Below are 25,841 nucleotides of genomic sequence, written 5' to 3'. Positions count from 1 at the left end.
CGATTACTATTCTCTGGCAAATGATAGAAATGCTGGTATATAATGAAGGAAGAAATTAATGTTCAGTTTAACATTAACAGGGGAAATGATCAGGACACCACTGTTAATGTTGACATTGGAACAGTCTCTCTGCTCATTTTTTAAAAACTCCAGTTGTATCACATCAATCTAATCTCTTCCATTGGACCCGTTTTTTAGAAATGTATAATTTTGTAAAAGAGAGTTATTTCATATCAAAAACAAAACATGAAGTGGTGATAAGCCCATAGCCTTCATGCTTAGCAACATCTAAAATATCTTAAAAGAAGGGACAAGCTAGGATTCTGAATTTCTATTCAGAAGATTTCTGTGTGTCTGTTTTTGTTAATCACAGAATATTCTATAGACTTTTGGTGACACAGGCAAACAGCTCCCTGGAGATTTATTAACAAGCCCTTGTGGAATCAAAAGCTGGGAAGAATAAGTAAATGAATGTGAGGAAATATTAAACCAGCAACAACCTCATTTGTAGAACATCCGTTTTATTCTAAACTCTAATAAAATCTCATTTTTGTCAGAAGCCTATGCTACCATAAGGGCAAATAAGAATCTGGAAATAAATTTTAAAAATTTCCCTGGTGAAAAGGAGAAAGAGACCTCCCCTCTTTTCTTAGAGCATTTCCCTTAGGAAACTGGTAATTGTAATCCTTTCCATGTCCAGTTGAGACATATGTAAACCTGTTTAAACGCTAAATAAGCCCCTCTCCAGTTTTATAACCAGAAATGTTTTCCTCAGGGGCTTGGGAGCCATCTCTTTGAAATGTAAATGTCAAGGACATTAGTGCCTCTATCTCCCCTCCTAGGCAGGAGAGTGAGACTTTAATTTAGGTGTTTGATTTCTAGTTGTAAAACTACCTGCTTGTCAAGAAGATATAAGAGGTTCCATTTTTCTTCTGGATAAAGGCAATTAACTAACACAGATAGCGACTTCTATTACTAGGTGAATTTAGAATCAACAGTATATTGCAAATGGTGCTGTTACCTCCTCTTACTTGAGTACTAGTTGTTTATCCTGTGAAAATATATGTATTGGATTGTATCTTCCTAGCTATATAAAAGGGTCAGATTTCTTTCTGATTTTGTGCTCCCTTTAGGAACTGCCTGTGATGGGCATTACTACCTTTTTTAATGTTTATTCAATAGCAAAACTCTGCTTCATTTATGGAGAGACTTTCTGAGATAGCAGGATATTTTGCTTTTAATTATTTTCCAACACTTTCAGCAAACTTCTATCTTCCTATATTTTAACAATCTAGGCATTTATAAGACAATTATTTATACATTTATTAAGAAATGTTACATACAGTCTTTTCCAATAATTCGGTAAAGGATGAACTTTAGAATACCCATGGAACTGCATGTAGATATTTGTATGCTTGTTTTCTGAAAAAAAAGGGATAAAACACATTGATTTATATATATATATTTATATATGTATACTTACATGTACATACATATGTAGAATACTGCTCTCCATAAATATGTAGAACTATGCCTAAAAATTTTTAAATTTTTGTCTAAAAATAGTATATAGCTAAAAATTTTTTAAAATTAAAAATTATACTTGTTAACATTTACATAGCACTTATAAGGTGTCAGAGTCTATTCTAAGTGCCGTCACATACATTCTTCTTTCCCTTATTTAATCCTCCTCCTCTTCTTCATCCTTCATTCTTCCTCTTTCTCTTTCCTTATCTTTCATTCTTGTTTTCCACTTCCTCTGGTCCTTCATGTTTTTCATTTTACAGATCAAAAAACTGACTCAAACAGATTAAGAGAGTTGTCCAAGGTCAAGCAAGTACTAAATGTAAAATAATTAAAACTGTATATATATAGTACCCACCATGTGGAGTGCAGCTTTGCACAACATTGACAAGCCGGATAATTATAAAGTAATTTTATTCCTCCAACACTTTTTTTGGAGTATCCATTTTTGTATTAACTGTCATGAGCATCCCTGTGAAGAGACCACCAATCAGGCTTTGTGCGAGCAATAAAGCTTTTTAATCACCTGGGTGCAGGTGGACTGAGTCCCAAAAGAGAGGTAGCAAAGGGAGTTAGGGGTGGGGCAGTTTTATAGGATTTGGGTAGGTAGTGGAAAACTAGAGTCAAAGGGGGTTGTTCTCTTGCAGGCAGGGGCGGGGGGTCACAAGGTGCTCAGTTGGGGAGCCTCTGAGCCAGGAGAAGGAATTTCACAATGTAATGTCATCTGTTAAGGCAGGAACTCGCCATTTTCACTTCTTTTGTGATTCTTCCATTGCTTCAGGCCATCTGGAAGTATATGAGCGAGCAGGCTTGGACTCAGAGGCCTAACATTAACCACAACTGAAAAATATTATTTTTTTACCATTGCAAATATGTTAGAAGTAAAATATTCAAAATATTTAAGTTTTAAATCTGTATTATAACATCAAAACTATAATTTTGATAATCAAAACTATAATTTTGGTTTCTTTTCTTACAATGAACAATTGTGCTTAAGGACCTAGCTTGTATAAGCATACCAACTATGTCCTTTGACCAGTCCAAGAAAGTCTGGAACTGTAGTGAGTTTTCATGCTTCCATGATATCATTTAATTAATGGGTAAATCAGTGTGTTACAGGGTGCTGTGGTGGAATGTTGTAACCAATGAGACCATCTCTGACAACATTATGAAGACTAATTGATCTAACATAAATGATTGGGTTGTCAAATCAAATCAAATTAATCAGAGATCTTGCCCAGAATCAAGCTTTACTAATAGTTTCAAGGACGCAGACAATCAAGAAAAAAAGCAAAGCCTAGAAAACTGGGGGCATTCCATGTGGCTCTCTAAATCTTTCCTTCCTCACGTTGGACACAGGCTCTCTGTCCCAGGCTGAAATGAGGTCTCTAACAGAGATTTGTGGGTCACCTCACAGAGTGATGAGTATTTGTAATAGGAAGCATCTCCATTTTATAGAGCCAGAGAGTTATAGATCTTATATGACATTTTTTGGAGAGTCAGCCCTCTAAAACCCACAGATTGTTGGTTTCTATAAACAATGCTAAAACAGGGACACCCAACCATTAGCATTCTAGATAATGATTTTCCTTTAATTAACTATCATTTCTCTTATTGCCAAGAGGTCAAATTATCAACTTATGTTTACAAAGAGTAAGACTAGATCATTAGTCTACTTTTCAGGGAAGAAATGGATGAAAAGCTAACTGCTTTAACTCTTTCTTCCCCAGTGGGTAATCAGACTAGATGCATATCTGGGCTCCCCGCAGTGAGTGGTTGTCTAATCTGACCTGTTTTTCCTGAGACTTAGCTGTGGTTATCATCGTCTAATTGTCTGGATTTCCATTAACATTACCTGTGATAACTGCAACCAGACCTACGATATCTAAATCCTTGAAACAATTCATAACATATTCCATTACCCACATGTAAAATAAACATGAAGCACAGAGAAAAATTTCAAAATTTCATCTGTGACCACATGCATAAATCACTACTTTTTTTTTCTTTGTTATAAAAAGTTTATTTAACCACTTACATGGGGTCCCATCCCTGATCTATTAAACCAGAATCGTTGGTTATTAAACTCACCAGGAACACGTGTTTAAAATTTTTCCCATGTGAACTTCATGCACACAAGGCCTGAGACCATGTTCTTTAAATGGGAGCTATAGTGGTGGACTACTGGCGAAAATTACAGTCAATGCATCTTAAGTGTCATCACATTTTGATGGATCATTCTTTAATTTCACAGGGGCTGGGTGTGTAAACTTTGAAAGTTAGAGGAAAGTGCAAAAAAACTTACTTTTTTTTAGTTTTCAGGCTGAAATAAATAAAAGGAAAGAAGATTGTTCTTAAATCTGAACTCAGGTCCTTTGTGCCTTGAGCAATTTTCTTTCACTTTTTTTAAAAATTATTATTCATATATAGTTTGCATGTTTGTCCCCTTCAAATCTCATGTTGAAATGTGATCCTCAATGTTGGAGGTGGGGCCTGGTGGGGTGTTTAGGTCATGGGTATGGATCCCTCATGAATGGTTTGATGCTCTACCCATGGTAATGAGTGAGTTCTCACTCTATTATTCACATAAAAGCTGGTTGTTAAAAGGAGCCTCCTCCTCTCTCTTTCTCCCTCTTTCATCATGTGACATGCCTTCTCCCCTTTTACCTTCCCCCATGATTGTTGGCTTCCTGAGACCTCACTAGCAGATGCTGGCACCATGATTGCATAGCCTGAAAAGGTTTGAGCCAAATAAACTTCTTTTCTTTATAAATTACACAGCATCAGGTATTCCTTTATGGCAACACAAAATGGACGAACACAATATGGTATCTAAAAACAGATGAAGGAAATCTGCATGAAAACACTCAAAACAGTACCAACATATGGTAGGTACTCAAGAAAAAAATGTTTCTATGTCCTATTTTAGGATTAGACTATAGCAAAATATTATTCAATAGGATTCTTTCATATTTTGCAAAAACTATTCCTGCTTCTTTAATCTCAAAATTCAGGAAAGCCTAATTGAGAATAACTGTTTAGCTTTGGTCTTTAATACTGAGTTTTTGTCTCAACTGACCCTTTTATCACATTTCTTGTCCACTTATTACTGAGTTGTGCTTTCTTCTCTTGGCTCTGATATTTGGCCCCATGACCAATCACTGCCTGATTCACCCATCAGGCATGTACTGGGCAGATGCCATAAACCGATTCTACATAAGGCCTGTAAACTAAAGAAGCTCCACTTTTAACTGCCTCACTTTCTTTTCTTTTCTTTTCTTTTTTTTTTTTTGAGATGGAGTCTTGCTCTGACACCCAGGCTGGAGTGCAGTGGCACAATCTCAGCTCACTGCAACCTTCGCCTCCCGGGTTCAAGCAATTCTCCTGCCTCAGCCTCCCAAGTAGCTGGGATTGCAGGTGTGCACCACCATACCCAGCTAATTTTTGTATTTTTGTAGAGATAGGGTTTTACCATGTTGTCTCTCAAACTCCTGACCTCAAGTGATCCACCCGTTTCCGCCTCCCAAATGCTGGCACTACAGGCGTGAGCCACCACACCTGGACTTAACTGCTTTACTTTCTGTGTGGACTCGACTTATTGTTTTTAAGGGGAATATTCTGTTCCCCAACCTTTGTTAGCTTCCTGAGATTTCTGTCTAAGAACATATTTCAAGTTTATACTTACTGTAATGGTATAACAATATCTATGGATAATTTATCATTGGAAAGCTTTTCTGTGTACTTCAAAATCTCCCATATATACTTTATTCATTTTTGAAGATAAATGTGTCCTTAAAATTTGTTAATATTTTATTCCAAGTATTTTCAAAAAGCTTTATTTCTAATTTGTTCAACTTTTAATTCTTAAACAACTGATTCAATTTTGATAAAATTTAGCAGTAATCAGTGTTACACGCTGCAATTAGTTTTAATAATTATTTTTAAAAAGTATAAAGAGAACTTTTATGGTTATTTGGCTTTTGGCAAAGATTCCAAGGAAATTTAATGGGTAAAGAATAGTGTTTTTTGTTTGTTTGTTTGTTTGTTTGTTTGTTCACAAATAAATAGTGTGAGAACAATTGAATATCCAGAACAAAATAATAAACATAGATCTCTACCTCATATTATATACAAAAATTAATTCAACATTCATTATAAAAATAAATTTAAGTGTTAAAATTTTAAACTTTTAGAAGAAAACAGAAGAAAAATCTTTATTACTTTGTTTTGAGCACAAAGTTTTTAAATAGAACACCAAAAACATTATTTCTAAAAAGGACAGATGGACAAATTGAACCAAAAAACTTAAAACTTTGTCCTTCAAAAGACACCATTAAGAAAATGAAAGACAAGCCACAAACTGGAAGAAAAATCTGTAAGTCATGTATTTACTAAAGGGATTGCAAGTAACTCATATTTTTTAATAAAAACAAAACAAACACCTCAATTACAAATGGACACAAAATTTGAACAGATACTTCATCATGGAAAATATAGGAATGGTAAATAAGCATATAGATGCTTAACATTATTAGTCATTAGAAGACAAAATTGAAACAAGATGAAATAACATTGAACATCCGCTAAGATTAGCTATAATTTTAAAAGACAGACAGTACCAATTATTGACAAAATACAGAGGACTAAGAACACTAATACAGTGCTGATGGGAATATAAAATGATACAGCCACTCTGAAAACAGGCTGGCATTTTCTTAAAACATGAAACATAAACTTATCATATAACCAGCAATTAGACTCCCAGGAATGTATCCAACAGAACTGAAAACACGTTTGTATGAAAATATGCATGTATTTTCACAACATCATTATTAGTAACACCTTAAAACTGAAAACAATCCAAATATCCATCAACAGTTGAAGAGATAGATAAAAGTGTAGTATGTCCACTAAATGGAAAACTATTCAGTAAATAAAAGAATACATACTAGAGCACAGATGAGTCTACAAACATTATACTAAGTGAGAGAACACAGACACAGACGGTACACATTCTATGATTCCGTTTACATAAATTGCCTAGCACAGCCACATTTGTTAAGACAAAAAGCAGATTGGTGGTTGCTGGGGATGGGAGCAAGGAAGACCTGCAAGCCTGCATGAGAAAACATTTGGAGATTACAGAAATGTTCTGAAACTGAATTTCAGAGATAGTTGCACAGCTCTATAAATGACTATTATAACTAAATTGCACACTTACAGTGAGGTAATTTTATGATATGAAAATTATACTTCAACAAAGCTGTTCAATTTTTTTTAAAAGAAGAAGCTTTATGGAGAACATTTCCCTTGGGAGAATTCAACTGACTTCCTCTTCTCTCACAGGCTGTTAGTGTCTCCTTTTGTGCCAGGCCCCTTTAATCAGTATCCCAATCTCTTAATCTTAAAAATACCCTTCCCCTCACAGGCCTTGCTACTCCATCTGATCTGATCTCTGAACTTTGTTGCCAAAGTCACTTTCTTGTCTTCTTTGCTTTCCCCTGACCTTTAGATATATTATATTCTGCCTCCACCATTTCACCAAAATCATTTTTTAAGTCATGAATAGCGTTCTTATCAATGGATGAAATTAATTTTATAAGGCTTTGGTATCTTTGAATTTTGTGTACTTTCTGACATTGTTGACTCTCTCCTTCTGTATTAAACTCCTCACCCCTTGGGTTCCCTAAAACCAGACTTTTTCTTCTGCATTTCTAGCCAATGTGTTGGAATCATTGAATGTTGAACTTGGGATCATCCTTTCTATTTTGATTGTGTCTGTGTTTGAGGCCTCTTCTATTTTCATTACCCTGTTCAAGTGTGATCTCAGGTACTACCCAATGCTGCCTCTCTATTCTCCCAATCCTGCCTCTCTCGTCTCTTCCCTGTTTCCGTGAATAGCCATGTGCCCAACCCACAAATCTGACATCATCTTGCATTTCTCCTTTCCTTTACTGCTCCACATATGATCAATCACTAAATCCTGCTAAATCTGCCTCCTAAATATCTATTTTCTGATCCTACTTCTCTCTGCTCTACCACCAACCTCTGCAGGAGACCACCATTTCCAGTACCCAAGCCTCCAGTTCTTCCCCAGTCCTCTGAGTCAGCATAACTGGCCTTTAACTGGGATATGCACACCTTCTCTGTAGTTCCAGGTCCCCACGCTACTCCTATCATATTATGTTTTGTGCAACTAAATATCACTGAGTTAATTGATTTTTTGCCTTCTAGATTTTAAGATCTGTGAGAGCAAGGTCTGTGTTGACCTAATTCACCAGTGTATTTACAGGGACCCCAATATTTCAAGGAATGAATAAATGCATAGATTAAAAACAAACAAACGAGGTTTTCAGTTGTAAGCTCAATATTATTCAACAGAGTAGTGCAATTTTTAAGAAGTCCTACTGTGAACCTCAGCTTCACAGAGACCATAACTTCAGCACAAAAAATGCCCTGTCCCACTCCTGGTACTGTTGGCCTACTTGCAGAGTACTCTCAGCAACACAAACAAACCCAGTTAGCAGGCAGGGTTTACATCAGTGAATAGTCTCCAAACTACACTAAATGAGGAAAATTCAGTGAGAGAATGGAACTACTTTAAAATAGTTTTGACTGTCTATGGATAAGATATTTCCTTTTTTTTTTTTTTCCCTACAAGGTCTGTGACAAAGACCACTGAAGAAAAGTTAAGTACATATTGCTTTTAGTTCAGGAAGCACTTTATGTCAGAAAAGATGCCCATAGATGGAACAGGATGATTTCGACCTCCAGTCCCTGGAAGTGTTATGTTCAAGATTCAAGATTGTAATCTGGTAAAATATTGGCAAAATTTTTAGCATTAAATGAAAGTTTTGGCTTTAGTGACTAATAATCTTTCTTTGGGTCAAGGGAATCTATAGTAAAGCAGGAAATGGTACCTAATACTAAATCAATAGTTACTTATTGACATAATCAGAGATATGACATATTAACATCATTCCAAGTTGCCTTGAGAAGCTAAATTTTACCTACAATAGATTTTACAGTGTGCTAACAATAAAGGCAATTTCGTAAATGCCAATACATGAAAATCATATATGTGATTTATAGGTTAGTAGAAATCAGAGAAGAATTCTTCACTGCCTTGAAGAATTAACAAAAATAAATATAGACTTTAGCAAGTAAATATACAGTAAGCTAGACATAAAAAAGCCTTTGCTGACTAATAAAAAATAACAAATTAGGAAACTAACAAAGCATATCTTGGAATTTCTTACCATGGAGATAAAAATAGAGAAAAGGAGGAATATTTACTGATACTGTACAATATACAAAATACTAGTCAATGAGATGAGAAATTAGTGTACAGATTTCTCTTAAAGGTGGTTAGAGGTGACGAGAGGAGAGAACATGTAGTTAAAAATGACATTTATGTAAAGTCTAACACAAAGTAGAAAATGCTAGATCTCAAAGAAGTGGGATGCTTTGGGAGTTTAGAAGAGGGAAGAAAATGTCTCCCTTTTAAGAGAACCAGGGGCTAACATGTGGTAGAGGCTCCACTCCACCTTCCTTCATGAAATTTCAAATGTCTGCAGTCCCCTTAGGTGTGGAAAAGAACTGACACTACAGAGTCTCTGTCTTGGATCCAAAATATGCTAAGTCTTCCATTCAAATTATTTGTTCTTTCTCAATACTGATGGGAGGAAGAAAAAAAGACAAGGAAGAAAATTAATCATCTTTATGTGAAGTAGGAGACAGTTGGGCTCCCTCAGGCTTTGCATAGGAGATAATCCCAGAAAATGAACGGTCAAGACTCTTACTGTTTCTATTTTAACAAGGATCTGGCCAATTATTGTTGACAAGCTCATGATTATGATAATCAGCTTGGTCTCCTGTTTCTCTTTTTACCAAGCTTTGCAGTAATAGTCTGCAAAGTACATACATCTCTGCGCCTTCCTCTCCCAGGGCCCTAGCCTTGTTTCTGACACAGAAGTTAAATTCCTGAGGTATTGATACTAAACCCCTGCTGCTCATAATTCCTTTCTATTGCCTGTCAACACCTGGTCATTTTTATCTGATGAACACATTCACCACTGGGTTTCCAAGCAGGACATTGCAGTTATTCATTTATGCCCACAATTTATTAACTCTGTTACAGTCATGAACATAAAGAGTTTGGGTGTGATTCCAGAATTTGCTGTTCCCTTTGAAATTTATTTCAAGGCACTTTGTGACCCTGTAACTTTGAAAGGCCTGTATAAAAGAGAGTTTATTATTAGAGCTACAACCAGTAGGGTGGCTTTTGTTATAGGCCTGGCAGCGATTCTATGAGAGATTTCTCTTTTTAGCTCTTTCTGTGGACTAACCCTCAGTCAAAATTTAACAAGTGCAAACTCAAGCAAACAGGGAGTTTGTGTTAACAAAATATAATTCCATGAGTTTGTCTCTTCTGAGCTAAAATAATAGCAAGTCTTTAAAAAAAAACACCGTAGAAGCCTGATTTATCATTGTTTTATATATTAAAACTTTTAGCTCTAAATTCTTAAACCAGTATAAGAATATAGTGGGATAGAATGATATCAAGGACTTGTTCACAGTAACAGTCTGGGGCCTTAATTTTTCAGGTTCTTTGTAATTTGCTTTTCTTTTATAAAAACATCATTTTTAAAAATTATAATAGACAAGGGTCAGTTATATGGACAATCAGCTATTGCTGCTGCCTATTAGCCATTTACCTATGATGTGTCACTACATTATGCATTAACTAATACAACATGTTGATTTCACAGCAAGTTTCAGTTCCCATGAGGGTGCCCAGCCTTGCCAAAGGCACTGTGTGATCATTGCATTTCAACTAATTTAATGGCATTATATCAATAATGAGGTTATACATCCTTTTCCATTTACTGTGGAAACACAGAATTTTTTGCTCATGCAATAGCAATGATATCTAATACAGTAATGAATCATCAGAGATTAGAATAAAATAAAAACAAAGAAAAAAAGCATAGACTCATCCATCTTTTTTATCTGAAATTAACTTATTGGCACATACCTTTATGTTTATGAGTTAGGAGCCCTAGACTCCAGTCATGAGAGCTAGTTAAATTATTAACTGTACTGAATTCTATCAAACTCTTCAGGAGCGCAGCTTTGTACTTCGATGATTCTATTGAGATATTAGGAGGGAAGATTTACTATGCTCAGTCCAGGCCTCTCAAGGAAGAAATCAGGAGTTCCTTCAGTCACCACTAATCTAAAAATCCTGCATTTAGAAACTCGGTTGAATCCAGACATTCAGAGGAGACTGACTCAATGCTTGTCTAGTACATTCAAAAACTGAAACCCATAGATATGTTTCAGGGAGCTGTGAGTTCCTCATGATAATTATTTTATTCTGTGTTTTCATTTTGTGGATGATAATAAGAGACTGAATGTTTTTATCTCCCAAAAATTTTTATGAAAAAATCTAATCTCCAATATGATGGTGGTTGGAGGTGGGGCCTCCTGGAAGTGATTAGGTCATGAAGGTGGAGCTCTCACAGATGGGATTAGTGCCTTCATAAAGGAGGCCCAGAGAGCTCCCCTTCCACCATCTGAGGACATTGTGAAAAGAAACCATATATGACCAGGAAGTACACACTCACCAGACACTAAACCTGCTTACTGCTGCCTTGACTTTGAACTTTTCAGCCTCCAGAACTGTGAGAAATCAGTTTTTGTTTTATATCAGCCACCCAGCTTATGGTAATTTGTTATAGCCATCCAAGCTGAGAAAGATAAGATCATAAAGCATTGAAAACCATCACACAATGCAGTATTGTTACATAATTGAATTCCTTACGTTTGTATGTATTTTAATTATAGCATACTAATGAGGAAAGAATTAAGGTAGATTTGACATATAAATTGTGCATTTGTACCAAATTCATTCGATGTACACTATTTAAATAAATGTTTCACATTGCTTAGTTCAACAAATACTTTGGAATGGTTATTCTATATTAGACACTCCTCTGTACCTGGAACTGAAGAAATAGTGTTGAATAATTGCTTCTTTCTCTCAGAAAATATACATCCTCATGAGCCAGATAGAGAGGAAGCAAATAAACTAACACATCAACAAATTCATTTAATCATTTGAAAACTAGGAAATAGTGATGTACGCTGAGCCGGGATTACTGTGCAGTGGACAAGAGAATCAGGACAGTTGGTTGAGACCATCTGGAAAGTTGTTTCTGAAATCTGAATGATAAGAAGCAATCTGTGGCGTGAATGTCATAGGAAAGAGTATATCAGGCTGGAAATACCTCTTAGTGTGAAGTCCCTCTGGCAGAAGCACAAAAGTCCACACATAACAAAAGGCACTGGGGATGAGCTTGGTGGCCAGCTCAAGGATGGTGTGGAATGAAGTGGGGGCAGTAGCCAGTGGCAGACCATGAAGAACCTGTGCAAGCTGTGGCAAGAAGGTAGAGTTTATGCTCTGATGGGAAGCCTCTAATGGTTTTAAATGTGAAAAAGTGGTGAACTGATTTTCATTTATAGATGATAACCCAGGCTATGATGGAGATAAATACTGTAGTATAGGAAGTCAAGAAAGGAAATAAATAAACTGGTTAGATGGCTATTGCTGTGATCCAGGTGAATGAGGATAGGAAAAACTGCTGACACAATGAGGCAATGGGGAGAAGAGGAAGAATCCAGGGTGTGATTTGGAAGTAGTATTGCCATCTATGGTCATGTGCTGCATAATGATGCCACACATCAAAGATGAACCGCATGTGTGAGGATGGTCCCATGAGATTACAATGGAGCTGAATAACTCCCATTGCCTAGTGATGTCATATCACTATGAGGTAGCATAAAGCATTACGCACATATTTGGGGACATGCTGGTGTAGAGAAATCTACTATGTGGCCAGTTATATAAAATTATAGCAGATACAATGAAGTTCAGTACATAATACTTGATAATTGTAACAAATGACTATGTTGCTGGTTTTGTATTTACTATATTATGCTTTTGTTATTGTTTTAAAGTGTACTTCTACTTAAAAAAAAAGTTAACTGTAAAACATCTTCAGGCAGGTCCTTCAGGAGGTGTCCAGAAGAAAGTATTGTTATCACAGAAGATGACAGCTCCATGCATGTTATTTTCCCCGGAAGACCTCCCAGTGGGACAAGATGTGGAGGTGGAAGACAGTGATACTGACAATGCTGACCTGTGTGGGCCTTGGCTAGTGTGTGTGTTTCTGTCTTAGTTTTTAACAAAAAGTTTAAAAAGTAAATAAAATTAAGATTTAAAAACAGAAAACAGCATATAGAATAAAAACATAAAGAAAGGAAATAATTTTGTACAGTTGCACAATGTGTTTTAAGCTAAGTGTTAATAAAGTAAAATAGTTACAGGAAGCTAGGGTTAATTTTTATCAGAGAAAAATATTTTTCAATAAATTTTATGTAGCCTAAGTGTATAGTGATTATAAAGTCTACAGTAGTGTATCCTAATGTTCTAGGCCTTCACATTTGCTTAGCACTCACTCACTGTCTCATCCAGGGCAACTTACAGTTCTGTAAGCTCCATTCATGATAAGCTCCCTATAAAAGTGTATCATTTTTTATCTGTCATACTTCCACCTTTCACCAACTTTTCTAAGTTTAGATAAACCAATATTCACCATTGTTTTACAATTGCCTACCATATTTAGTACATGATGTACAGGTTTGTGGCCTAGAAGCAATAGGCTATACCATATAGTTTAGGTGTGTAGTAGGCTATCCCATCTTTGATTGTGTGAGTACACTGTATGATGTTTATACAATGATAAAATTGCCTAAGGATGCATTTCACTAGCCAAGTTTCTCCAGAAAAACAGAATCAATAAAATAGATGATTGGTAGGTAGACTAGATAGATAGATAGATACCTATCTACATACATACATACATATAGATATAGATCTAAAGATACATATGCTTTCACACTATGTAGATAGAATATAACAGATATCATATATCTGTATCTATATACACAATCTATAGGAAGATATTTATCATAAGGAATAGGCTCACATGATTATGGATGCTGAGAAATCCTGTAATTTGATCGCTGCATGTTGGAGACCCAAGAAAACCAGTTGCATAATCCCAGTCTGAGTTTAAGGGCCCGAGAATCAGGGGCATCAATGTTGTAATTTCCAGTCTGAAGGCAGCAGAAGACCAATGTTCCAGCTCAAGCCTTCAGGCAAAGAGGAGAGTGAATTCCTCCTTCCTTCAACTTTTTGTTCTATTCAGGTCTTCACCCGAGTAGATGATGCTGTACACCCACCCGAGGAAGGGCAATCTGTTCTACTCAGTCTACTGAATCCAATGTTAATCACATCCACAAATGCCCTCACAGATACCCCTAGAATGATGTTTGACCAAGTATCCAGGCACCCTATGATCCAGTTAAGTTGTCACATGAAAACTTGCCTAGGCCCAAGAAAAGAGAGAGGTAGCAATCACCCCTGTGAGAGGGCTAGAGGGGAAGGGAGGAAGTAGGTAGGGGACAGGCTAGGGGCATCAAGCTCAGAACGGGGAAATTCTGGAGGCCGGCGGACCCGCGTGCTGCCGGGAAGCACTGGCCACGCCAGGCCATTCTGCTCTCATGAGGCGCTGCTCTCCACCAAGTTCTACAAAAAGCCACGTCCGTCCCTACTTCCAGGAACCCAGTTTTGCAGATGCTCTTCCTCCAGACTGTCCTTGACTCTTGATAATATTGAGTCCCCAGAAAGCTTCAAGGGCACCTAAAAATATTCACTTCTAATTTTAATTCCATCGCAAACTGTCCCGGTGTACTTTCAGGGCTATTTAAGGCTCTTAAGGGAATCTATCGGACAGACACAGTTTCATGTTCCATAGCAACAAGGTCTTCTATAACAAGGACTCTAATCCCAGAAGATTCTGGGTGTTTGTGGTTTTAGTTGCAGGTGAGGGGAAGAGTCCACTCTCATTCATAGCAGGAAGAACTTTCCATCCCTCAGACCAGAGACTTCTTGGATTCTAGAGACGGTCCCCATAAGTCGAGAGACGGTCCCCGTAAGTGTAACACTGTTGCTATGCACACCATCCCAAGTCATTTGATTATTACAAGGAATGTTGCTTCATCAAATCACAAATTTTCTATGACTAATTTCAGTGAACCAGTTAAGCAGAAGGATTTTTAGAAAGAGTCACAGTGATAGCAATTCTAGGTGGAAACTTGAGCAGGCAACATGAAGAGGCAGTTTATAAAATGAAAAAGGACTGTGGTTCCGCCAACACCCTTCCCTTTCTCGGACGAAACACCAGGAGGCTTGTTCACCGTGAGGGAGACAGTACTCACAAAAGCTGTGGCACCCACATTTACTTGTTCTGATGGGATGAAAAGCCAAACTAAGAAGGAATCAGATGGAAGCACAATTTTCACAACTACCTGGATTATTATTTATGAAGGGGATGGCCTTAAAAAGGGTAAGGGGAAGAAGAAGTGCCCTGACAATTCAATGCTTTATGCATGGCACAGTTTAAATATTTGTATTGTCTCAGCTTAAAATAGCAAAAGGAATGTTCCTCCTCCCACCAAAATCTTATTGAAGAGTGGTCTTCCCACAGCCAAGTGGGTCTTTGTGCCTATTCATTTCCAGGGACAGAAAACCACTGTTTTTCTGTGATCCAGTCCCCAGTGTTTAAAAGCTAGCCTGACCCCACCCCGTAGTGCTTGGCAGGGAAAGAGTCACTTGTTTGGCTGAGAATACAGCATCTTCCCTCTCTCCTGATGCCGGTCAATTTCATACTTTCTTCCAAGAAAGTACACCAAAATGGAGGCACTGCCTTTCAATTACTTTTTGCATTAAAGACTTTAACTTGTTTATTCCAACTGCTTTGATTTCTTACAGTTTTCTGAAAAAGGCAGCTTCTTAAAATGGAGTTGCTTCCTGATCTGGCGCACGCCTTGTGACTTAGGAGGGCATTTGTTTCCCACTGCCTGTCAACATCTCAGCCCTCCATGCTCCCAGCACAGGCAAAAATGGGTTAACAATCATTAAACCACCCACTTCTTATGGAAGGAACTGAGGTGAGTACTAAATATTCTTTTATTTTGGGCCCCATTTTTTTTTTTTTTTTTTTTAGCAGCAAAACAATTCTGTTTCTCTAATTTCTTCATGGCACAGACTCTGCTGTGTTCCAGTAGGGTTGTGGGAGAAGGCACTCTGCAGAGTTACTAGTCGTGTTCCCTAGCCAAAGGCAGCAGTGAGATTCAGAAACAGATCCTTGTTACTGAGATCACAGGCCTTATCAACGGCCTTAGGCTGATCTCATAAGGAAAAAAAAATCCAATGTTACAGAGAAGGATTCTAAAAAAGCGGTAACTTTTTTTTTAAAGCCGACATTATTTGGGATTGCTGTTTCCAAGGCGAAAAACCAATAGTGTGTTTTTTCCATGCATGGAAGGAAATATGATTTTAATTTGTATGACTGGCAACCAAACAATGGGCAACCTCCCAGTTCTTCAGTCCCTAAAGGACAGAAAAAGGAATGACTTGCAACATCTTCCAACTCTGAAGTCAGTTTCTCCTTCTGAGTCTTCTAAAGCTACCATTAATATTCTCTTGCAAGCTTCAGGTTACCAAGGTATCACCTGGTATTACAACATGCAACAGTGTTTAAATGTGGTTTTCACAGATTCTTGTTAATAAAGCACTCTTTGGTGGAAGACAAGCAGCTTGGGTACTTATCAGAGTTAATATTACTACAGTATTACAAACAGTCAAGTGAAGATGATAAAGCCAAATAGTATCAAATTACACAAAGTACCATTTCAGTAAGGCCTTTTGTATCTTTACAAATTTTGACACAGGGTCGCAAGCTGAACAGAAAATAAATACATAAAAAACCTCCATCAGATCCTCAATTCTTCTGAAGGCCAGCAACTACAATGCTTGCCATCACAAGGACACACATGCACCACAGACCAGCCAGCTGCCTGGGTACCAGAGGGCTTGGGTATTTACACCTGAGACTAAATTTACAACAGCATTTTTGTCGTTCAGCTTGAGAGCTGGGCCTTTCTTTGAGTCATTCTTTTTGGGAGCAAGCCCCCCAAAATCCAGCCATAAACTGACCCCAAAACTGGCCATAAACAAAATCTCTGCAGCACAGTATCATGTTCATAATGGCCCTAATGCCCACGCTGGAAGGGTGTGGGTTTACCGGAATGACGGCAAGGAACACCTGGCCCACCTAGCCCAGAGTGGAAAACTGCTTAAAGGCATTCTTAAGCCACAAACAATAGCATGAGCGATCTGTGCCTTAAGGACATGCTCCTGCCACAGTTAACTAGCCCAACATATGCCTTTAATTCGGCCCATCCCTTCGTTTCCCATAAGGGATACTTTTAGTTAATTTAATATCTATAGAAACAATGCTAATGACTGGTTTGCTGTTAATCAATATGTGGGTAAATCTCTGTTCGGGGCTCTCAGCTCTGAAGGCTGTGAGACCCCTGATTTCCCACTTTACACCTCTGTATTTCTGTGTGTGTGTCTTTAATTCCTCTAGCGCCACTGGGTAAGGGTCTCCCTGACTGAGCTGGTCTCGGTACATTTGCTTGCACCCAAACTCAAAAGTTCATTACTGAAACCCCAGTGGACATTTTCTCCATTGATTAGCTTCTTAGGTGGAAAGCAACTAAGTCTTTTGCAATTTTGTTTTGTTTTCAAATTGTGCTAATTTCTGTTGCAGTTTTCAGTTCCTAGAGTCTTCCTTCAGTTCTGGTCACAGGTTTTTACTTAATGCAAAACCATTTTAGTCCTTGAAATGGAGAGAAGCAGCTATCTGTCAGGGGGTCCTGATGGCTACTATGTTCTGAAATCTTCGAGTCAGAATAGCAGGATGGGAAGAATGTAGTCACAAACAATCCACCAGATGACAACACTACACAGTGTAAAGGTCAGCACAGCCAGGGGAGATGGGAGAAGAATATCTTTTGTTTTTGATTGTCTTCGCCTTTTCAGGGCCCGACGTCTATCACCTTGTGTCACTCCATTGATTTCGTCATCATCACTGTAAGGTTTGGGTTCTTGCTGGTCTTGATTCTCGACCCCATTTATGGAAATGTCATCAACACCAGAGAGAAGTTTGGAGAAGGCTGCTCTGTGTTGTCCATTCTCCTGCCCCTTTAACTTCTGACGAAAATAGTCCCCTTCCAGCCAGAGGCTTGTTTGCTTCATCACCAAAAACTGCTGCTGAGGCCCAATCACCAAGCCAGGTCTGCAGATCCTTACCCACGCAATGGTCTCGGCTGCTGTCATCCTGTAATGCTTCATGATGTAGCAGGCTATCAGAGTGCCCGTGCGACCAAGGCCAGCTTTACAATGTACTGCAATGGCACCCTCAGCATTTTCACAGATATCCAGAAATCTTTTGACAATGGCATCAGTAGGGGTGCTGCCATCCGCAAAGAAAAGATCATGGTGATCGAAGCCAGCATCCGTAAAGCGTTTGGCATCATACATCCTTTTATTCAGACGAATAATGGTAGTAACATTGTGATTCTTAAAATATTGAATATAAGTCTCGGGAGAATGTTGGTGGTAACCACTTTCAAGTCTGGCTCTTGAATGAGGTCCACAGAAGGCAATAAATCGGTCTGGTATTATCCAATTTAAATCTCCGTTTTCTGCTTTTTCATAGTGTTCATATTCATCAAGGTTAAATGAGTTGAAATTAAGGAAGCCATACTGCATTGCCTTCTTTACTGCATGAAAACAGTCAAGAAGTGTAATGTAGAAATTGCAGCTTCCGTAGGCAGCATCTCTGAAAGGAATATAGGGTGTATCTCCAAAGATTAATATTCTATATGCTGCTTCTGGGGTTCTCCCCAAGTATATAACCATGTAGCATCCAACAAGGAAGGCAGCATTTGCTTGTTTTCTCTGATCAGAGCCAGTAAAATGAACAATTTTCTTCCTTAACATTGTAATGGACTTTAATTTCTTATTTATCTTGCAACAATATCTGTAAACCATTGCCAGATTGAGTGGTCCAAAGTCTTCGGAGAAGTTCTCATATTCGAGTTCATTATCTATGCTGAAATAATGTACATTTGATGCACTCTTTGGTCTGCTGTAGAGAATGGCAAAACGAAGGCGATCGGTGATGTCCAGGTACACGTCGTCCTGGGGGTCCCGGCGGCACGGGTCCTGCTGCGTGGAGCTGCGCATCTTCTTCACACCCTGCGAGGTCAAAGAGCAGCGCGGCGAGCATGGGGGCGCGGCGGCCCAGCTCGACCGCCCCTTGCTTTTCCGCTTCCTGGAGGCGGCCGCGGCCAGTCAGGGAGCAACGACCAGGGCACCGCGCGCGCCTGTCAGGGAGCAACGACCATGGCCCCGCGCGCGCCCGCCGAGGCTCGCGCCAGTGCCGCGCGGGCTCTCAGGACGGTGGGCACAGAGCGGCATTGCAGGGACTGCGGGAGCCGGCTGAGCCCCGAAAGAGGCGGTGGTGCAGGAGCGAGAGGAGGGGCCCGGCCCACAGCGCCTGCCCAGCTCCCTCCCGCAACCGCCCTCCCTTTGCTTTTTAAAACCACGAGCTGAAGGGCTATACCATACTGACATCAACAAAGTGTTGGATGAATAAGTCATCATGCTCTTGTCATAGCAACCACCTGGATCTTAACCTTCTCTCCAGTCTCTGGAAATTCAGCCAAATAAGTGTTACTTCGAGTATATGACTTTATTACCAAATGACAGTATTTTTGAAGCACCCATTTAGGATCCATTAAAAGTTGGAGGTTGTGACCATTTGATATTGAATGTCATGCCTGCTTGGAGACAAGTTAATGTTGACATATTGCTCTTTCACCAACTCTTCCAATACCCCAACCTTGGAAACATGGGAGCACAAGATAGTTAAATAGATAGTTTAAAAGGTGGCATTTCTTTTTTCTGTTCTATGTGGGCTTTCCAAAGAAAAGTCTTGGAGAAGCTAAACAATGTGTGTAGAAGATCACACAGGGATATCACAAGTGATAAATTTTATACCCAGTGTCATCCCAAAGCCAATGTGCAGCTTCGCACTCCTCGGCAACGGAACAGGCCTCTCTCCTTCACCAAAGAGAGCTTCGTGAAGCTTCATCCCTAAGTTTTGGTTTGGGGGTAAAATAAAGAAGAGGACTGATGGGTTGTTCTTGAGCTTACTACTCATTCATACATCTTCTTGCCCTTTCTGTTTGGTGGGATTTCCCCTAATCATTTATATCCTTCTGGTGTCCACAAGGAGACCTAAATTCCCAATTAGATAGGCTTTATGAAATTTTAAAAGTAAATGTATATATTAGAATTAGTTTAGGAGAAAGGAGAGAAGAGTAAAAGAAGATAGGTAAAGATTCATATTTGTCCTTAAAGATTCAAGCTTCTGGATGCCACAAATATTTTGATTAATGGGGACCTCAAGAATAATTTTGTTCTCCACTGTCCCAATGCTTGCCCCCCATCCACAATATTTCTGTCCAGTGAATGCATTGTATTTTCTTTTTTCCAGTTTCTGTTGGAATACCCATATCTGATAGGAAACACACGTCTGAAGGCATGCAGTGAGGATGTTGATTTCCCTTGCCTTTTCTTATCATTTATTAATAGATTCAGAAACAATTTACTGAATGTTTGCTCTTTGCTAGAGACCTGGTTCTTGCTAAGAAATGCAACCTTTCATATGAGACAGTCTTGCTCTTGGAATTTGCTTGTATAGTCACCACACTATCCATGAACACTTAGACCCCTGTTTATAATAATTTTAAAAATCCTAAAGACAACTGATTAGAAAAGTCACTTCATCCAGGTTGGGCCACTCAGATCCCTTCTTCTATGAGGTAAACTTGAGTCCCAGAGCCCCTCCTTATTCTCTTTGGGGTCCCCGAGTGAAATGCTCATGTAAAATTTAATCTGGGTAGCCATATCTGAAATAAGTGAAAGGTAAGCTGAGAAGGCCATGCTTCTAAGAAAAAATAATAAAGCAGACTCCTAGAGAGAAACAACAATGATTGACCAGAGACGATGGAGACTGTTATCTACCCTTTCAGCCTGAGGTGGTTTCCCTCTAGTTATTGGCATCTGCTTCTCAAGAGATCTTCTCCTTAAGTTCCGGAGATACTATCTTATTCTTCCTTCCCCAGTCCTCCTGCAATTGTCTGGCTAGTCTGAGAGTGTTTGTATCTACAACTCAATGATTTCTGCCTAGGTCTTTGTTATTCAGGTAACCACAGGAACAGACTCTTTTGACACACCTGAAAAGATATGTCCATGGCCGCTTCTCTGTGGGAGGAAAGTAAAGGGCTCTACTTTTCTCAGAGAGGTTATTTATTTTTCATTGTTGATTCCCTTTTGCTCCTTCTACCTTTAATGTTGAACTCCAGTGTGTGTGGAGGGTGTTGGGCATGGAGAAAGTTTTATTTTCTCACCCAAATTAGCTACCATTTTGACCACCATTTCTGCATAAGGTGGGATATACAGACAACTAGAGGAAGGTTTAAAGAGCAGTCTACTAATTGTCTCCAAGATCGTCTAAACTTTACAGAGTCAAGGCTGTGTGGAAAATAAGCTATTCTGTAAGGTTGGATCAAACAAAAGGGGAGGTTCTCACTGGTCGTGCTTATTGAAAACAAAACCCAACAAATGAGGATAACTAAATTACAATGACCAAATAGGGTGGTCATGATGCCACAGTTACTCCCCTGAAATTCCTGTACCTTTTTACTTATAAGAATTCCAGGAGCTGGGTTCATCACAAACTGATAATGACTATTCCAAGAAGTGCTGTAGCCTTTAGCCAATCATCTGTTAGCTCCTTTCTGTTGACCAGTGGTATTTCTGGATGAACAGGCTGAGACCACCTTGGTATACCTCTTCATTTTGTCCTTAAAAATCTGCTTGTAATCTCCTCAACTGAAAGCACTTCTCTGACGTAGTTTGGATATGTGTTTCCCGGGGTACACTCTTCAAATTTGGCCGAAACAAATTCTTTACTTATGCTAATTTTGCCTTAGACTTTTATTTCAGATCAACATTATGGATGCCTTAGATGGATGTGTTTTAGGTGACCCAGTTGTTCAATGGGTCACATCTCTTTCTAAAACCTCTTATTCTTCCCTTAGTCTTTTTTAAGTCTTTCCCCCATCCTAAATTCTAGTCCTCATTTTTTGTCTATTTTAGTTACTCTTCCCTAAATACATATCCAATCCCGAATCTCCTCTGAATTTTATGGTGAGATTATTATCCCCAGCTCCTCACAGCTGCTTGTTTATGCTCCTGGGGAAAGAGAAACTATGGCATCAGTCATGGAGTCACCTCTGCAGCCTGGCTTTCTCCCTTCCCTTTCGTTTGAGCTCTAGCTATAAGCTCGTTCCCAGAAGCTATACTTGCTTTGGCGCTTATACTCATTCTGTTCCCTCTATGTAAAGTAAATATTCTCCTACGTTTCCTAATTTTGTAGCTTACAATCCTCTGTCCAAACTTGGTGGTTCCCAGAGTACTTGCATCTTATTTGATTGTTTGGTCACTGCACCTGAGAATTTGCCGTGTGTAATTCTGCATAAAGAAATACTGTATGGTAATATATTCAACATACCATCTCACATGCTTACCTGATACATCTGCTTGTATGGCTGTGAAGTTTAAATAACTTAAAATACAAACAAATTAGGGATATTGGATTTGGGAAATACAAGAGTTGTAAAATGACTAATTAAATAATACAACAGTAAATGATTTTATGGCTTCTAGTTATTTTTCAAGCTGGAAATTATTTGGCATATAAGAAAATGCAGGAATTCAAGCAACATATTTGTCATAAAATAAAATGATTAAGGTGGGGATTTCATGTGGTTCTTTTATTTGCTCCTCTTGCGTTAGAACAATTCAGGAGGTTTGTGCTTATGAGCCATTTATAACACTTAATTCCTCTTTAAATTAAGGCATATTTTCACTCCAGGATTGTTTTTCCCCTCCATATAAAAATAAAAGACAAGCTTTGTAAGGCCTATGAACAGTTTAACTAAGTTGCTTGCCCTTCATGCCAGTGACAAGTAATGAGTAAGAACTAGTAGGTGTCATTGAGAAAACAGACATTGTCACTCCAGTGTCAATCAAAATTATCTGGTAGTGAAAACTGGACTTTAAATTTTAAAAATCATGTGAGAGCTGCTAGAAAAATTATGAAGAATTGAGTAGGGTCACATCACTCGACAAATCTTCCAATTTCTCTGCCACTGGCTTAGTGTCACCTGTACATTTTCTAGTCTAAAAGAATGTAATAGCCCAACAGGGTCAGCAGCGATATGCACCTCTCCCAAATACATTTCTGTTTACATTCCTGAGGTCCAATTATGATAACAATGACATAATATGAATTCTAAACACATTTGTATTGTTGATATAGTAAGAAATTTTTCAACTAATTAGAAAACTCTACCTTTTAAAACTGCACAGTTAATAAATATAACACACACACATGTGCTGCTGTTTCTGCTTTTGTTTTTTGTTTTAGCCAAGAGCTAAGCCTATGACTACTACTTCAGGAATGTTTGTCAATTTAATATGAGCTGAGGACCATCGCACTTCTAGCCTTCAAGCTTGTATTCTATCAGGAAGAAGGGATAGAGAAGAATTGGTAGAAAACATTGTATATCTTTGCCGGGCACATGTTTGTAGTCCCAGCTATCTGAGAGACTGAGGTAGAAGAATCACTTCAGCCCAGGAATTCAAGACCATCCTGGGCAACATAGTGAGACCTTGCCTTTAAAAATAAATAAATACAAGTAAGTTTTAAAATAAAATAAAACAAAATATGTGTTTTTTAAAAAATTGTATGAACTCAACATATGGGTAATTTTCTTCATTTGTTTCATTATTAATGAAATTAAGGAAATACAAATATTCATTTTAATACAGATTTATTACTTAGAAGTGTTTGAACATCTTTACACTATTTACTCTTTTATCACAAACCCTTCATTGCTTTTTATTCTTGGCACCATTCTTAGGAAAATGGAGACCACAGCTCCAGCTTCTCCCTGCAAATCCCCATTTGTGCTTGAGCAGCCAAGTGGTTCACACTTCTTGCCACATTCAGAAGAAACTTCATTCATTATGCCAAAAATAACTGAGAAATAATGAGAATGTTTCCTATAAAGTCTAAAAATCATACTAAAGAGGGGATCCATTTATACTGCTGTTAGGAATTGAATTGTGTTCCTCCTTCCAGATTTCTGTGTTGCAGTCTTGATCCTCAGAACTTCAGAATGTGACTGTATGAGAATACTGGAGTAAGTTGGGCCCATCATCTTATATGACTTGGGTCCCCATACAAAAAGGAAATTTGGATATCTCAACCTGAATGAAAAAAAGATAATCAATATATACCAACTTTAAGGTGAACCAAATGTTAAAATTATCTAACAAAGATTTTAAGGCAGGTGAATTGAAAATGCTCCAACAAGCAACCAACCACAGATGAAAAATATTAAAAAATAATAAACAGCAATATGATAAAAAATAATACAAATAAGAAACCAGTATAGTATAACAACTATTTACATTGTATTAGGTATTCTAAGTAACCTAGAGATGATTTAAAGTATACAGGAAGATGTGCATAAGTTATATGCAAATACTACACCATTTTTTGTCAGAATCTTGAGCATCCTCATATGTTGATATTCAAGAGGGGTCCTGGAACCAATCAATCACCCATGGATACAGAGGAATGACTGTACACAGCAAAAAAAAACCAAAACAAAACAAGAACTAGAAAGCGTCAGCAAAGAATTAAACAATTCAGCAAAGACACAAAAACATAAAGACTTTGAGAGAAAAGAGTTGACCAGTTGGGCACAGCTGCTGTAACGTGATAAACAGCTTTGAAAAAGTAGGTAATTTTACTTTTTTATTTGTGGTTACATTAGTTTGCTAGGGACAATCACTTAATCGTTTTTCTCCTGAGTATGATGTCCACCTGTATTTCTCAAACAATTGGCTTATGTCATAATTTCTTGTTTTTCAGATTTTTGTTTTCTTTTTTTTTGTTTTTTGAGATGCAGTCTCGCTCTGTTGCTCAGGCTGGAGTGCAATGGCATGATCTCGGCTCACTGCAACCTCCACCTCCTGGGTTCAAGCAATTCTCCTGCCTCAGCCTCCCGAGTAGCTAAGATTACCGGCACTGGCCACCATGCCCAATTAATGTTTGTATGTTTAGTAGAGACAGGGTTTTGCCATGTTGGTCAGGCTGGTTTCGAACTCCTCACCTCAGGTGATCCACCCACCTCAGCTTCCCAAAGTGCTTGGATTACACGCATGAACCACTGTGCCTGGCCCTGTTTTTCAGTTTTAAGAATTGTCTGTTGACTTGCTGCTATGCAAAATGAGGATACCATTGTTGAACACACACACACTCACCACCTCCTTTCATTTTCCCAGGGTAGTTTTGGATTAGAGCAATGTCCTATGTTACATTTCTAGGATAAAATGTATATTATCTGCTTCTGAGTAGTGGAATATATTTTGAGTTAAATTACTTCTTATATGCATTTCTTAAATTACCACCTTACCTTATATTTTTACTTTTCTCTTTCTTTCAAGCTTCTTCATTGTTTGCTATCCAAGTAACAGTCTAATTTGAGATTTTCTGAAGGTTGATCAGAGACTGTCCTTGGCATTGGGAAAAGTGGAATGGAAAAAGTCTTTTTGCTTTTTTAGTTTTGTTCCCATTTTGAATTCCATACATGTGTTATTTTGATAAAAATTAAAATGTTGTAAGAGAAATAAAAGCAATTACTAGGAGCTTAGAAGAAGTTAAAACTTTTTTAGTACTTGAGATTATTATATGCTCCCACTGTCCACCGATTTTATAAAGAGAAATTGAGGACCAGAGAGACTGAGAAAACAGCACCATTCCACAGTTAGGGGAGCCAGGGCTTCAGCCCACATCTGTCTGACTTCCAGTCCAATCTCTGTGCAATACCCTAATGAGAGGTGGGGGAAGAAGGCAAGGGTTACATGGGTTGGCATGCTGTCTGTTCAGAGGATACCTTTCAGGCTTGGAGAACAACACTGTGATGAGCCACCATGATTCAATTTGTAGCCAGAAAGGTAATCCACGTCACAAGGATGACAGGGCTGAATTACAGAGGGTTGGGAGCTTCTGTCAGGATTAACTGGTCACCTGAGTAGAAGAAAAGACACTCAGCTGTGAAGCAAAATGAAACAAGGTTTACTTGCAACTATGAAGTACTGTTTTCTAGACTTGAGCTTAGTTTGGGCAAAT

At 38.2% G+C, this 25,841-nt stretch overlaps 1 protein-coding gene across 2 annotated transcripts; it reads right to left on the bottom strand.

The window, feature by feature from the left end:
* Window positions 1-1,309: 1,309 nt before the first annotated feature.
* LOC100977303 (dual specificity protein phosphatase CDC14C) lies at window positions 1,310-18,939 on the bottom strand. 2 transcript variants are annotated; one of them, XR_010112761.1, is made up of 3 exons: window positions 13,578-18,939; window positions 11,154-11,276; window positions 1,310-1,422 (listed from the first exon to the last, which is right to left on the bottom strand). XR_010112761.1 is itself a non-coding variant. In XM_063606229.1 (1 exon), the coding sequence occupies exon 1, from the start codon at window positions 18,749-18,751 to the stop codon at window positions 17,408-17,410; it is 1,344 nt and encodes a 447-aa protein (XP_063462299.1). In that variant the 5' UTR covers window positions 18,752-18,939; the 3' UTR covers window positions 4,625-17,407. The 2 variants fall into 2 exon arrangements, 1 of the variants encoding a protein (XP_063462299.1); XM_063606229.1 differs by lacking the exon at window positions 1,310-1,422 and having other exon boundaries at window positions 4,625-18,939.
* Between the last annotated feature and the right edge of the window lie 6,902 nt (window positions 18,940-25,841).

This window comes from Pan paniscus, chromosome 6, assembly GCF_029289425.2.
Source record: "Pan paniscus chromosome 6, NHGRI_mPanPan1-v2.0_pri, whole genome shotgun sequence".
NCBI lineage: Eukaryota > Metazoa > Chordata > Mammalia > Primates > Hominidae > Pan > Pan paniscus.
Note: the sequence above shows the minus strand (reverse complement) of the source record. Positions and strands in the feature narration are given on the sequence as shown.

Excerpts from the sequence above, each read along its gene's own strand:
- LOC100977303 (XM_063606229.1), bottom strand. The coding sequence starts at position 18,751 with ATGCGCAGCTCCACGCAGCAGGACCCGTGCCGCCGGGACCCCCAGGAC.